Raw genomic sequence first — 16072 nt, 5'->3', positions numbered from 1 at the left:
GTACTATTATTTGAGTTTGTCTTTTTCCCTTATTATCCATGACGGTGTCAGTTTATTTTCGATCTATGAGTTTAAATGTCTCTCTGGTATCTTTCGCCCCTCCTCTACAGATCCTTAAATTAAAACATGCAAAGCGTTTTCATGGCATTATTAAATACACAATGGAATATTTTAAAGCCAAAAAAGGTTTACTATTTCAAATTGATGATTAAAATTTTATCTCATTCCTTATTATCAAACTGAATTCTTATTTGTGCATGACAACTTTTAAATGACAATTAATTGCTTCGAAAAAACTCATTTCGAATATAATTGTGTCTGCCATTGAAAATAAAAGAGGTCAATAACATATAAAAAAAAGTTTTATCACGCTCCCTATATAGAATTACTTGATGTGTATTATAGTATAAACAAACAAAATTTATGCTATATAGATATAGGAAGATGTGGTTATGAGTGCCAATGAGACAACTTTCTCATCCAAGTCACAATTTGTGAAAGTAAACCATTATGGGTATTAGTATGGTCTTCAAAACGGAGCCTGAGCCTTGGCTCACACCGAACATCAACCTATAAAGGGCTAAAAAATGACATGTGTAAAACCATTCAAACGGGGAAACCAACGGTCTAATCTACAAAAATGTATATAAAAGATATGTTCAAAGATACCAGGGTTATGATTTAATACGCCAGACGTGCGTTTCGTCTACACAAGACAAATCAGTGACGCTCAAAACAAAATAGTTACAAGGCCAAACAAGTACAAAGCTGAAGATCATTAAGGATCCAAAATTCCAAAAAAGTTTTGCCAAGTACGGCTAAGGTGATCAATTCCTGGGATAAAAAAAATTCCTTAGTTTTTCGACAGGAAATTTATTATAAATGACCATATACTAGTAATTGAAATTCATTTTAACACCGAAGTGCTGACATCTGGGCTGGTTATACCGTCGGGGACGAAACGTCCACCAGTAGTGGCATCGACCCAGAGGTGTAAAAATTTTCCAAGGTACCAAGATTATAATGTAATACGCCAGACGCGAGTTTCGTTTACACAAGACTCATCAGTGACGCTCAGATCAAAACAGTCACAAAGCCAACCAAACATGTACAAAGTTGAAGAGCATTAATGACCCAAAATTCCTAAAGTTGTGCCAAATAAGGTTAAGGTAATCTATTCATGGGATAAGAAAATCATTAGTTTTTCGAAAAAAATTAAGTTTTTTTAACAGGAAATTTATTATGACCACATAATAATTAAAACCGAGAAACAAGAAAGTTTTAACACTTGTGATTGATTGATTGATTGATTGATTGATTGTTGGTGTGTTAATGCCACTTTAATCGCCACATTTGGGTTATTTCGTGAAGATTAGTGATAACAGTAGTAGAACTAATTAGACCACTTGGTCACCGCGGCCCCTAGAAACACTTGTGAACCACATCAACAATCGACAACTACTGAACATCTATATTTAAAAAAAAATAAGGAGATGTGGTATGATTACCAATTTTAAAATCTTAACTGATATATACTATTTTTTTCAGAGATACAACTCTGTGAACGGAATATTTATATATCTATTTAATATAATTGCAGTTTTTGTCGCCTTTTTACAAACATACCGTATAGTGTGCTATAAAAAGCACGGACAGGAAGACTATGAATCTATTCCATTGAGAAAACTAACGACATAATGTATAACAAAACAATTTACGAAAAAACAAATATGATTGACATGAACTACTGATCTTAAAGCTCCATGGTTAGGACATGGAAATAAAGAATGTGGGATGGTTAAACATGTTTGAAGGCGCCAACCCTCCCAACTAAACTGGGATATTCGTGTATTTGGTTTTGATGTGATATCTGTTACTCTTCGGATTTTGTCCGTTTCTGTGTGTGTTACATTTAATGTTGTGTCGTTCTCCTCTTATATTTAATGCGTTTCCCTCAGTTTTAGTTTGTTACCCCGATTTTGTTTTTTGTCCATCGATTTACGAGTTTTGAACAGCGGTAACTACTGTTGCCTTTATTTATATTGGTGTAACAGCACAATACAAAAACAAAAAGGAAAAACAATGAACGAATAACAAATGTGAGAAACAACAAGTTATTTGTGGTGACGAAACACCTGACTTATTAATTCACCAGTTACACAACTTGAAACATAACCATGATTGCCTAGAAGTGAGTATAGCGAGTTGGAAATATACATTATGTAAATAGGATCAAGGAACATCACCGATCGAAAAGGAAATAAAGTTAGGGAACCAGAAATAGGGAACCAGAATTCGTCTCTTTAGTGATAAGTATATGTATAGACTGAGTGACCTGTGTGAAACTGAAATATCAAAATCTAGAAACAAAAAGAATTATTATTGTTTATATCATATCAAATTAGAATAAATTCCCTTGGGTAATCGTCCGCATATCATTAGTTAATTCTTGATTTTTTAAAGATTATAGGCATTTTCTGGTAGTTAATCTAATGCATCGTAGTTTAAACTTTGTTGGTGTCTATTGGTTGTAATGTTTCTCCATTCATCTTGACATAATAAATCTTATATTAAACCGAAAATAAATAAAAATTTATCCGTTAAGACAACAGCTGTATTTTTTTCAAACAAACTAGACGCACTGACAATACTATCATATTACATTATTGTCAATATTGTTTGCAATGAACAAGAGTTATGCTTCTTAGTTCTTTTAACGGAAAGAAATTATTGATTGTCAGTTCCGGTGTTTGGTGAAACTTACTTTGGACCATATTCAACTGAACTAAAACGTCAAGGGTCTCTCTCATTTAAATAAAGTTCTATTAATCTGCATATAGACGTCTCAGCCTATTTTTAAAATGCTTGTCTATATCATTTTCCATAGACATATCGTTGTCTAAAAGCTAATAGTTATGAGTATATCAAAAAGGAGATATTATACCAATGTGACAGTAAAAAAACAGAAAGCGAAGAAAATTAGTAACACCCTTGCCTATAGAAAAGAAACAAACAGAAAAAATAGAGTACACTAAACAATACATAGTTACGGAGAAATCCATCCGCTTACAAACTAATACAGTTGTTAACTGTTGCAAATATTGAATTACACAATTTGGGAATATTTTCAAAATCAACAGAAAATAATTTAGAATTAAATAGCATGTAGATACCGATAGCATACGTGTGTTCACATTTGTTTGTTCAATGCAGTATATCATTCTTCGCTCATTTTTTTTTTGTATTAGGTTATAATAGAATAGATGATGGAAACAAGGAATGTGACACAGAGAGAACAGCCCCACCACAGAACAGACAAGGCATAAGGCCACCAATACCAATTGCTTCAACGCAGCGAGAAAATCACACATCATAAGGCGGCTATCAACTGGTCTCTAAATAACAATGTATACTAGTTCACACAAATAAACACTACACACCAAGCTTTGATACACACAAATGAACTTTTAGTATTAGGTGCATTACTATTATAAGTTACATCTATGCTTGATTTCTTGATTGACAACATATTTGTTGGAGGACGTGTTTTTCAACAGACTGTCGGCATCCCAATGGGAACAAACTGTGCCCCTCTACTTGCCGACTTGTTTCTTTATTATTATGAGGCTGACTTCTTGCAGGAACTTCTTAGGAGGAAAGATAAGAAGTTAGCAATATCCTTTAACTCTACTTTCCGCTATATAGATGACGTTCTTTCACTAAACAATTCAAAATTTGGTGACTATGTGGAACGCATCTATCCCATCGAATTGGAGATAAAGGATACTACAGATACAGTTAAGTCAGCTTCATATCTTGACTTACATCTAGAAATTGACAATGAGGGTCGGTTGAAAACAAAACTTTACGACAAAAGAGATGATTTCAGCTTTCCAATTGTGAACTTTCCATTTCTAAGTAGCAACATTCCAGCAGCACCTGCATACGGGGTATATATCTCCCAATTGATACGATATTCCCGTGCTTGCATTTCCTATCATGATTTTCTTGATAGAGGGTTACTGCTCACAAGGAAGCTATTAAACCAAGAGTTCCAAATGGTGAAGTTGAAATCATCCCTTCGTAAATTTTACGGACGCCATCACGAGTTGGTTGACCGTTATGGAATAACCGTTTCACAAATGATATCGGATATGTTCCTTACGTCGTAACTACAATCCCCTTCCCTTTCATGAATGTGACCTACCGAATTAGACTATTTACCGAATTTGTAATCACATAAGCAACACGACGGGTGCCACATGTGGAGCAGGATCTGCTTACCCTTCCGGAGCACCTGAGATCACCCCTAGTTTTTGGTGGGGTTCGTGTTGTTTATTCTTTAGTTTTCTATGTTGTGTCATGTGTACTATTGTTTTTCTGTTTGTCTTTTTAATTTTTAGCCATGGCGTTGTCAGTTTGTTTTAGATTTATGAGTTTGACTGTCCCTTTGGTATCTTTCGTCCCTCTTTTATTGGCTTTGGACTAGTATTATTCTAAGTGTCTTTTTGTTGTGGGGATGCTTAAGTACCCTGCCACGTCCCCCGTGTGCTTTTGTTAGATGTATTTCTATTTGTATTCATCTGATGAGTTAAGCCTTTTTCAAATGATTTTTATAGTTTGTTCTTATGTTGTATTGTTACACCACTGTCTCGGTGAGGGAAGGGTTGGTGCCTTAATACAAGTTTAACCCCTCCGTTTTCTATCCTAAGTAAGTAATGAACCTGCAATTCAGTGGTTGTCGTTTGTAGGTGTATATCATATTTGTTTTTTGTTCATTTTTTTATACATAAACTAGGCCGTTAGTTTTTTTACAATTGTCATAACAGGGCTTTATATAGCCGACTATGTAGTATGGGTAATGGTGACGTACAGATGAATAGCACAAGACTTACAAAGTCTGTATCCTATAAGCTGTATTTATTTTGAAATTAAGTATCTATAGGCTTATTCTTAAAATGTTATCAATTTATAAATTTAACACTGTTATAAGATCTTTGAATATTAGTTGAAACATATTTATTTATAGTGGATTGGGAAACAAGTTTTGCAACTTATATTAATCCTTTTCCACTTTGCGGGTGCGAGTGCTGCCTTGTAGCGGCATTAGCCTGCTCTTTTTCGAAATCTACAAGGGTGTCTTTAACATGCAAGAGATATGGCTCTCTCTTAACACGGGTCAGCCATTTATCGTCCCCTTCCGACGGACTATCATCGTTTCCTCGAGACCATACTCGCAAATGGTGTCAAGGGAGAGCCGAAAATTCAGTTCCTGAAATTTTCATCCCAGACGGGAATCGAACCAGGAACCTTTGTGTTAGTAGTCCAATGCACTAACCACTACACCACGGCTCTTGAATATTATATTATCTGTTCAAACATTGGGTCTGCTATCAGCGGATTAAAACATACTACAAATACTATTGTTTTATAGCTATGAACATAGTCCTAAATTCTAGTTGCTTGCTACTGATTAATTGGCATTGTTTGAGATCTTTTTCTCGGACTGTCAATAACATTTTTACTCAAATCCATTGGGTGGTTACTACTTTATATTTTGATACATAATGATTTTTAAGTTGTTATTAACTTTGAACTATATTGCAGTAACTGCGAGAACTCTCAGACCTGTAATTTGTGTCTTGAGTCTTTTTGTTAGTTTCTTTGTGATGTGTGCTTTTTGCTGATCTAATGAGTTAAATTTGTTTTGAGTGACGTTTATTTTATATTTGTGTCTATTTTAGGACAGGAGCCTGGTACTCAATGGTTATTGATTGTTGCTTTATATCAAATTTGTTTTCGTTAATGGTTTTTTTACACCAACAATGCCCGAATTTTACTCGTTTAAATTGTTTTGCAGTTGTCATATTGGGAAATTGTTAGCTTGCAATTCTGTATTGGTATTGCTCTTGTTGAAATTTGTGCGTTGACCTTTAGATAATAGCATTCAAGTCATTTGGTCTCTATTGGAAGTTGATATCGAAAGGTATAGGCTTTGCTCATTGTTGAAGGCCGTACAGTGACCTATAGTTGTTAATGTCTGTGTCATTTTGGTGTCTTGTGGACAGTTGTCTCATTGGCAATCATACCACATCTTCTTTTTTTATAATCAATGGCAATTGTTCAACATGTGCACCAAACTGAATTATTTAGTGAGGTGACATAAATTATGTAGAGGAAGGTGAAAGTAAAAGATAAAGCTAGCTTCTTTCCATTTTTCTCTGGATGCTCCTATATTATGTCTTCCTCGTATGAATAAAATAGCAAGTCGATGAAAAGATGAACACTTGTCGATTGCATGTTGAAATACACCCCAAAACGTAACAAAATTACTGGCAATAGAAAAAAACCCAAGATATCGATGATGTCAGTCCAGAGAATTCCTATTTTGTATCCGAGTAGGGTTTTCTTTGTTTCTACGTTAGCCTTATGAACAAATTTGGACACATGCTTACATTGTCTATTTTATTAAAGACGACATAGAAGTTAACAACTATAGGTCACTGTATGGCCTTCAACATTTACCAACACATGAAATGCCAAATAGGAGACAAAAAAGGCCCGTAAATGACAAAGGTTAAACAATTCAAACGATAGAAACCTTTGCCCTGATTTATGTACAAAACAATGAACACAAAACCAATTATGACATAAAGAATTAAACGACAACCATTAAATTTACAACCTCCTTAGGACATGCACATACAGAATATGGCGGAGATTAACATGTTTACTGGCGGCCAACCCTCCTTTAATTGATAAATATATATATATATATATATATATATATATATAAACTAATAAAGTATGTTAAAAAGAGCTAAACTCATCAGATCGATACAAAGCAAAGACAACAACTAACAAAAACGAAAAAGACACGTAGTGCAGATCTGCAAGAACTAATAGTTACTGAAAGCTAGTTCAGAGCTTACAACAACTTATAATGCAAACATGTATCTAAGACCAAAATATAAATACTACACACCCAGATTCCAATGAATTGAGTTGTTTACAATCAGAGAAAAAACATGACATTGCATGTACAATGTCAAAATATAGGTATATTTGTAAATGAAGATTTTCTGGGTGCAGGTATAAAAAGGCACGTTGAAGACTTCGAAAGTAAATTGTGACGTGGATATACATAGAGGTACTCATTTGACAGTGATGACGACCTTGATAATGATGTTGATAATACTGAATCCCCTCATTTACACTCAGGTTTTTGGTGGGGTTCGTGTTGTTTATTCTTTAGTTTTCTATGTTGTGTCGTGTGTGCTGTTGTTTGTTTGTCTTTTTCATTTTTAGCCATGGCGTTGTCAGTTTGTTTTAGATTTATGAGTTTGACTGTCCCTCTGGTATCTTTCGTCCCTCTTTTACATTTAACTTGTTTGTAATCGGCTATCGCTCACTCAGTCTCTCAGAGACTTTCTAATAGGGATTTAATTAGATAAAAAAAAAAAGTAATGCTCATACATGTTTGTGCATGAAAAAGAATAAATAAAACGACACACTTCCACTCAGAAAAGTAAGAATAGTAGGTTAATACTCTGGAATACGTTTATGTTGCCATGGGATTTTTACATGCATAAATTGATAAAAAATATTGTTGTCTAGCAGATGACAAAAATAAATATTCTACTTCCAGATTTTCCCAATACAATATAGTGTTGAATTTTGAAACAAAACTAATTTGATTGGAACATCTAGCGTAGAAAATCTTTAAAAAAAATACCGTCACATGCTTTTAAAGAAATAAAAAAATGTTTTTTAAAAGTAATAGAATGAAATTCAAAACAGTGTGGCTGTGGCCATTGATTGAGACATTAAATTCATCCATTGACTGGGACAATTTAGGTGAACGTTTGTATGTAACGACCACTGCTCACTATGTACTTTTTAAAGACACTTAAACTATGGGGTCACCAAAGGTTCTCAACACCTTAATAAAGTAATTCGAAAAATTAATCAGAAATAACACGATGTTTTGATTTATATCAATTATATAAATCAAAACATAAAGGTTATTCCTGATTAATTTTTCGAATTATTTTATAATTAAAGGCGTTAAGAAACCTTTGGTGACCCCACAGTTTAAATGTCTATCGTAGGTACGTCGTGAACAGTGGTCGTTACAGACAAACGTTCACGTAAATTGTCCCAGTCAATGGATGAATTTAATGTGTCAATCAATGGCCACAGCCACACTGTTTTGAATATCATTCTAAACACGCCCGTATAGAATGCTTGAATATTCAAAACTATGTAGTTTGAATCTAATGATGTTGAGTAGAAGCTTTTTATTCAATCATTGTCTACGTATACAAGCTTTTCTTTTACAGAAACGGATCTACACAAATTTGCAGTTTCAGTTTTCACATCAAGTATTTTGATTTAGAACATATAGAGTTGTCTCATTGGCACTCACACCACATCTTCCTATATCAATGTCAATCAAAGACAAAGAAATACGCTTTCGAAGAGTGTGACATATTAGTATGAAATTCAAAACAGTGTAGCTGTGGCCATTGATTGACACATTAAAATCATTCATTGACTGGGACAATTTAGGTGAACGTTTGTATGTAACGACCAATGCTCACTGTGTACTTTTTAAAGACACTTAAACTATGGGGTCACCAAAGGTTCTCAACACCTAAATAAAGTAATTCGAAAAATTAATCAGAAATAACACGATATTTTGATTTATATCAATTATATAAATCAAAACACAAAGGTTATTCCTGATTAATTTTTCGAATTATTTTATAATTAAAAGGCGTTAAGAAACCTTTGTTGACCCCACAGTTTAAATGTCTATCGTAGGTACGTCATGAACAGTGGTTGTTACAGACAAACGTTCACGTAAATTGTCCCAGTCAATGGATGATTTTGATGGGTCAATCAATGGCCACAGCTACACTGTTTTGAATTTCATACTATTTAGTTTTTAATGTTTAGAACGAAATTTCCTTGCGCTTTTGACTGATAACCGAACGTATTTTGTATAATTACGTGGATACTAGCCCTGTCATTTATTCATCATTCACACAAAAACTTTTCTCCCCCAAAAATGGATATCTATGTACTTTCACGTATAGAGATATGATTTTTTATGACCATCCAGCAGAACTTGCGGTTATCCGATGTTCAGTACTTCAGTACTTCAGTAGTTACCAATACTATAAAATATTGTATGATAGCCCAAGTTAATAGTTTGATCTTACAAGACAAACATATTGACCCATTTAGAGAAATGTCTTTATATTATTGCTTGACAAAAAACTGATGATTTTTACACGATTTTTATGCTTTTTTGTTGTTTTCATGACGATTCAATAGTAATGGTCAACTGCTCTATATTACAATTAGCCACTTATGTGTTAACATAAAGCCTTTAGTCGTATTCATGTTGTCAAAAAGTAAAAACAGTTGTTTGGTGTAGGTTTTTATATTCTTATTTTTTTATGTACAGATAAAATTATTGATTGTAGTATAACAATCTGACATTTATATTTATTTATTATGCATACTTCCTCCATGCATGATCTTATATAAAAATGTATAAAAATGCTTTTCCTTTCCACTGATACTCACAGGACAAGAGGCAGGTAAATGTGTTTCCATTTGTTCATAAATATGATTCGCACAATCGACCCTTTTCGTTTCTTTTGTTTAAAAATACAATGTATTCGATTCATTGCTTTATCTCATTTTACAAAATGATACTATGAATTTTTTATTTGATTTTTGTATTAATTAATTTTGTTTTTGATTTTTCTATTATGGTGTGTGTGTGTGTTTGTTTGTATGGTTTGTTTCATATATTCTGGGTACATTATACATTAGATAACTTGTTACGATTTGAAACTTTATAAAATTTACCTTTTGCTTTAAGTTTCTTTCGATTCACACCAAACTTCGAAATAAATCAAAATGCATCAATAGTTGTATGTGTGAAAGACATCGTGACGACTGAAACAATGCTGAGATACAACACTTAGTCTTTGAACTGATTTCTTTCGATCAATCGATGGTAGTACTCTTTTTGAAATGTCTTCCTTTTTTTTTTTTATCAAAGATGAGATACATTATAAAAGAGGGACGAAAGATACCAAAGGGACAGTCAAACTCATAAATCTAAAACAAACTGACAACGCCATGGCTAAAAATGAAAAAGACAAACAAACAACAGCACACATGACACAACATAGAAAACTAAAGAAAAAACAACACGAACCCCACCAAAAAACTAGGGGTGATCTCAGGTGCTCCGGAAGTGTAAGCAGATCCTGCTCCACATGTGGCACAAATCGTGTTGCTTATGTGATAACAAATCCGGTAAATAGTCTAATTCGGTAGGTCACATTCATGAAAGGGAAGGGGATTTTTGTTACGACGTAAGGAACATATCCGATATCATTTGTGAAACGGTTATTCCATAACGATCAACCAACTCGTGATGGTGTCCGTAAAATTTACGAAGGGATGATTTCAACTTCACCATTTGGAACTCTTGGTTAAATAGCTTCCTTGTGAGCAGCAACCCTCTATCAAGAAAATCATGCTAGGAAATGCAAGCACGGGAATATAATATATCCCATATTTACCATAATGTAAATCTGATGTTGCTACTTGTTGTGTTATGATCTATCTTTGGAACTTGCTTTATGGACTTGGTCTACCTTCAATTTTATTCATGAGACAAGTAATGCACCCATTGCAGCAGAAGCGTGACATATTGATACACATGATCTCATTCCGTTGGTGTTCATGCTCTTTCGCCTTATCTCATTTTGATCAGTGTATAACTAGAATGCCTGTTTGTATTTGTCCATGGTTGTTTGTTCTTTTATTTTTGTCTTTTTATACCTTGCTTTGATTGTTTGTTCTCCCTTTTGTCTTTTTGTACCTGGCCTTTGATTTTTTTTGTCTCCTTGCACTTGGCTGTGATTATTTGTTCTCCCATTTTGTTCTGTTTTTACCCTGCTCATGATTAATTCATTCCTGTTTTTGTCTTCTTGCACTTGGCTGTGATTATTTGTTCTCCCATTTTTGTCTGTTTTTACCCTGGTCATTATTATTTTATTCCTGTTTTTGCCTGCTTTCACGTTGACTTTTAGGGTTCAAGTGAACTATTACCCATTACCGTTTTAAATACCATAGCCTTAAATATTTACTACTGTAACTGTCATAATTTAAGTTCTTAAAAAATTGTATGTATTTTAAGTTTAAAACCATTATATAAACTACTTGGAAGTTATGATGATCTAGTCTCTATACAACAAAAGTTGACATTTTATTAATGTTATGAATGCTTTTGCGGATTGCTGTCCAAAATATTTGTTATTTTTGGTGTCAGTTGTCACTATTTAAATGGTTATGTTTTGTTAAGTGCAATAATTGTTCTTTATTCTGGCGTCGTTAACGATAAATTTATGGGTTTCTATATTTGTCCCACTTTACTACCGAAAAGGTACTAGAATTAGATTATTCATCTAACTACAAATAGTGTGGGATCAGTTACATGGTTCTAAATTTAGTATTGGTTATAAGTAAGAGTTTGCTTCGTTGAAGTTTAATATCCACAGGACAAGAGGAAGGTAACGGCTTCCATTTTATATTTTTATGACATTTAGTTCTGAGCATAAATATTTATTCTATTAACTCTTTTTTTTTTACTTCTAATATAATACCATTTACAAAGGATTATAATAGCATTGCAGACAAAGTGAATTTTAGAATACTCGTATCTATTCGAAAGAATATAATCAAATTTCAAGTGTATGTGCGTAATCTTTTATCTTCGTATAATTAATTCAAAGGTAGTTCGAAAATAAAAGATAAATGACAGTCAATGATCAAAGCTGAAAGAACTAATGGTAGTACATTATTTTTGTTTATCTATTTTGTGTCTTGATTTAAAATTTACTTTACAATGACACAATTTCAATATTTATGCATTTTATGTCATTGTCTATTATAATGTGTTAATTATTGAGATTACCCAAGCCGTTTTCTAAGACACAGTTTTATGATAATCAGCATTGATAAACAAAATCTGCTTAAACTGGGGCTTGAAAAAGCTGTGAAGTTTGGACTTTTACTGTGACTTTGGGATGTACAACAGCAATAAAAACATTGTTCCTGCGGTTTTGGTTTTGTTAGGTGAATATAAAGCGATCTACTTTAAATCAGTATTAACTCAATAGTTTGTTGAAATCGTACCATTTGTAGTATAATTCATCAATGAGTTCAAGTTGTGTAAACCAAATTAATGTTTATCTAATTTCAGACAATCAAAATTATCACCAAAATGCGATTGGCCATCATTTTGATTCTGTTGACTCTTGTAGCAAGTGGATATGCAAGATTCTTTTGTAAGTACAATTTTAACTTAATATAGTTTTTTATGATTAAATATAACAAATGCGTAGAAAGTAAATAAGACAGCAACCCACAGACCCTAACATTGTTTTTTTTGTGATTAAGATTGTGACACGGTGTTGACTGCTGTACCCCTATATTGACATTTTTGCGTGTTATGTCTGTTTGTTTTATTCACGCATCGTTGTCAATATAATGGAATTTGATGCGACTGCCATAGTGAGAGGACCAGGTTCAATCAACCACTTTCTAAATAAGAAATTACCTGTAACAAGTAAGGGATATGGCAGTTGATGCGTTTGTGCTTTTAATTTTTGTCATTTGATTAGGGACTTTCCGTTTCGAATTTTCCCCGGAGTTCAATTTTTGTTATTTAACTTTTTATAGATCAACTTCTGTAAAATAATGTGTCTTTACGATATGTCAAGCTCTAAAACATTTCAAAAATGATGTATCTCATTGAATATATAAATCTTTATTTTTATTTCAGTTTACCGTAGACCATATTACCGACGGAGTTACTACCCTTCTTACAGATCATATAATTATTATGGTGGATCAAACAACTACTACAAGGACGCCGGAGGTAAGCTATTATCCATAAATGTTTAGGGGCAAGCTGAATCTGAATCCGGGTGCGGGAATGTCACGCTGTTTTGAAGACCCATTGGTGGCATTGGGCTGTTTTCGGCTCATTAAGCGGTGTGTTGACTTTGAAATATTCTTCGTTTCCATTCTCAATTTTGAGTTTTGATGCAGTGCATTGTAAAACTTGTTTGAACATATCTTTGACTAAAATAATCGCTGCTGCGTTTCTGACTAAATGGAAATGCACTACCTTTAAATAAGCTTTTATTTAGAACATTGCAATGGGGTTCACCTTATTTCATTTCAAGGACACACACATTTAAAAAAAAATCAAAAACAGAATGTTTACCTCATAGATGTCAGACGTTAGCATTAAATCTCCTATGGACTTCGAAAGGCGAAAAACGAGATTAAAAAGCTGAAAAGTGATTATCTTTGGCCAAAGTGAATTTTGAAGTAAATTGTTGTAAAATAGAAATTTTTTGTCGATAGACGATTTAGCGAGTGTTTAGACATGGTAAAAGAGGGACGAAAGATACCAAAAGGGACAGTCAAATTCATAAATCTAAAACAAACTGACAACGCCATGGCTAAAAATGAAAAAGACAAACATACAACAGCACACACGAAACAACATAGAAAACTAAAGAATAAACAACACGAACCCCACCAAAAAACTAGGGGTGATCTCGGGTGCTCCGGAAGGGTAAGCAGATCCTGCTTCACATGTGGATAAAGGACGAAGCTTTAGGTTTGCATTATACCAAACAGTAACTCCACATTAATTCATGTTAATCCTATGTTCGTATGACCTTTAAGATTGGGAAACAATGTGCTGTTTTCAACATATAAATGTACTTGTTTACTATAAACTGATCACGTGCATTAGTGTATCAGTGATACATTGGGCGAACATACGTGTTAACGGTTAGACAAGTAATTGACCAAATAAACATGACATATATTATCTGAAAAAAAAACAGTATAGTTAACAGGGTCAATTTGTCGCCTTTGAGGCCAATAATTGTTCTACACCTTATAGGCTGCACTAAAAACATTGTCGAGCTTAATAAAATGAAACGGTCTTTCAATAAATCCGGCTGTGTCATTAGATCTTGTTGCATTTTTGATGAAGGTAAATCAAAAAATGAATCGAGTGCAAGAACTGTATAAAATCTATTAATATCATTTACGGTTGATGTATTTCGCACAAAGACTGGACTAAGACTAAGTAGACTTTTGTCTTCATTTGGTTGCCTAATCTGCAGACTTTAGGCTAAATGTTAACGTTTGTTATCTTCAGCATGACTTGCACTTGGTTGAGTTTCGAAAAATAATCAATGTGAATTCAACAAAATTTCTAGAATTTCTATTAAACTTCTCCTTTTTTTTTACAGATCGCAACGAAATTTGGTCTGATGCATAGTAAAGGACTTTGAGAAACATGGACAAGAATCAGAACTGGCCAGAAAAGTTTTTAGTGAGCTTGTGTGATTCAATAACTTAGCTATTATGTGGATTTTTTTAGAGATGAATACCATTGTATTTCCGGAATGTGATAAAACTTTTTGATGTAAAAAAAAGACATATAAAAAACTTTTTTATAGAAAAAAAATCCTTCTTGTTTATCAGCTTATACATTTATAGTTTTTTTCATGACAGTTAAGAGCTTACCAACATATGTACATGTCTTTATGTAGCTAATGAGATTCATAATTCATAGTTCAATTACCATATTTTATTGTTGTTATTATGTGTTGTCATTCTCCGTTTATAATTCAATAATTCAATTCCCTTTGTATTTATAAACAAAATTTGCATAGTATGCTCTAAAACACTGACGCTTTTAGATATACTTTACTGAAATGTCGAAAACTCATTTGACATAGTATTATTGTGTTTACCACAACTACACAATGTGTATAATTAAACTCATGACAGATACCAGGCTTTCAATTTTGGACACAAGACGCGCGTTTTGTTTGTCCTAGAATAAAACACCAGCGACACTCGAATAAAAAAAGCCCATAAGCCGAAATTTCTAAAAGGTTTGTCAAATGCAGCTAAGGCAGCAAATGCAGCTAAGATAGAAATTCTTAAGTATTTCAAAAAAAGTTTTGTCAACAATTTATTATGTTCATATCAATGAAATCTCATGTCAACACAGAAGTGCTAATTACTGGGGTGGTCAAGCCTTTGGGGAGGAAACCTCCACCAGATGTGGTATCGACCCAGTACTTGAAACTAATTTTATCTTTGATACTTGGCTTAAAAATTTGTATTCCAAGAAAGCGTTCTGCCGGTTAAAGACTCATTCTTCTTAACATGTAACAATTTTATGTACGATATTCTCCATCGAATAACACGTGGTCACACAGGACTAACACCATTATAAGAATATAATTTGTATCAAATTTAGCACAATAATGTTAAACCTGCACATTTACGTTATCAAATTTTGTAGCAAAAAAGCAGAACGTGAAAAATTAGTCGAGATATTTTGGACCAAACAGTTCAGAGAAACATAAATAATTGTATATAATGAAATGATTATTTTACAAATGATAAACAATCGGCCTAGACTAGTATGCATGACATATGTCTACAGTAGTAAAACATTTGTTCAGTATGTTGCATAAATCGGTGTTTGTGGAATAAAATAAACCAACCAAGAACAATATGGTTAAGCATTTTGAGCACAGAAGCAGTAATATTCTAAATACCAAAAGGATATAATGGAACATCGAAAGACTCAAAGTCTCCGAAACTGGAAGTTAGTTTCCAAAGTGCAATAAGAAGTTAAATCACAAAAATACTGAACTCCGAGGAAATATCAAAACGGAAAGTCTCTAATCAAATGGCAAAATTAAAATCTCAAACACATCAAACGAACGGAGAACAGCTGTCATATTCCTAACTAGGTACAGACATTTTCTTATGTAGAAAATAGTAGATTAATAAAATTGAGAATGGAAATGGGGAATGTGTCAAAGAGACAACAACCCGACCATATAATAGACAACAGCAGAAGGTGACTAACAGGTCTTCAATGCAGCGAGAAATTCCCGCACCCGGGGGCGTCCTTCAGCTGGCCCCT

At 33.3% G+C, this 16072-nt stretch overlaps 1 protein-coding gene across 3 annotated transcripts; it reads left to right on the top strand.

The window, feature by feature from the left end:
- The first annotated feature begins 9532 nt into the window (after positions 1-9532).
- LOC143068195 (uncharacterized) lies at positions 9533-14919 on the top strand. Of its 3 annotated transcripts, none has more exons than XR_012976135.1 (4): positions 9533-9611; positions 12296-12380; positions 12878-12973; positions 14373-14919. XR_012976135.1 is itself a non-coding variant. In XM_076242056.1 (4 exons), the coding sequence occupies exons 1-4, from the start codon at positions 10162-10164 to the stop codon at positions 14399-14401; spliced, it is 390 nt and encodes a 129-aa protein (XP_076098171.1). In that variant the 5' UTR covers positions 10147-10161; the 3' UTR covers positions 14402-14919. The 3 variants fall into 3 exon arrangements, 1 of the variants encoding a protein (XP_076098171.1); XM_076242056.1 differs by lacking the exon at positions 9533-9611 and adding an exon at positions 10147-10341; XR_012976136.1 differs by lacking the exon at positions 9533-9611 and adding an exon at positions 11509-11603.
- Positions 14920-16072: the final 1153 nt, after the last annotated feature.

This window comes from Mytilus galloprovincialis, chromosome 3 (assembly GCF_965363235.1).
Source record: "Mytilus galloprovincialis chromosome 3, xbMytGall1.hap1.1, whole genome shotgun sequence".
Lineage (NCBI taxonomy): Eukaryota > Metazoa > Mollusca > Bivalvia > Mytilida > Mytilidae > Mytilus > Mytilus galloprovincialis.
The sequence above is the reverse complement of the archived record's forward strand: the minus strand, read 5'-3'. Positions and strand labels throughout refer to the sequence as shown.

Coding starts and splice junctions, on each gene's coding strand:
- LOC143068195 (XM_076242056.1), top strand. CDS start 10,162: ATGGCTAAAAATGAAAAAGACAAACAAACAACAGCACACATGACACAA. Junction 10,342..12,295: donor CTTATGTGATAACAAATCCG/GTAAATAGTCTA, acceptor ATCTAATTTCAG/ACAATCAAAATTATCACCAA. Junction 12,974..14,372: donor CTACTACAAGGACGCCGGAG/GTAAGCTATTAT, acceptor TTTTTTTTACAG/ATCGCAACGAAATTTGGTCT.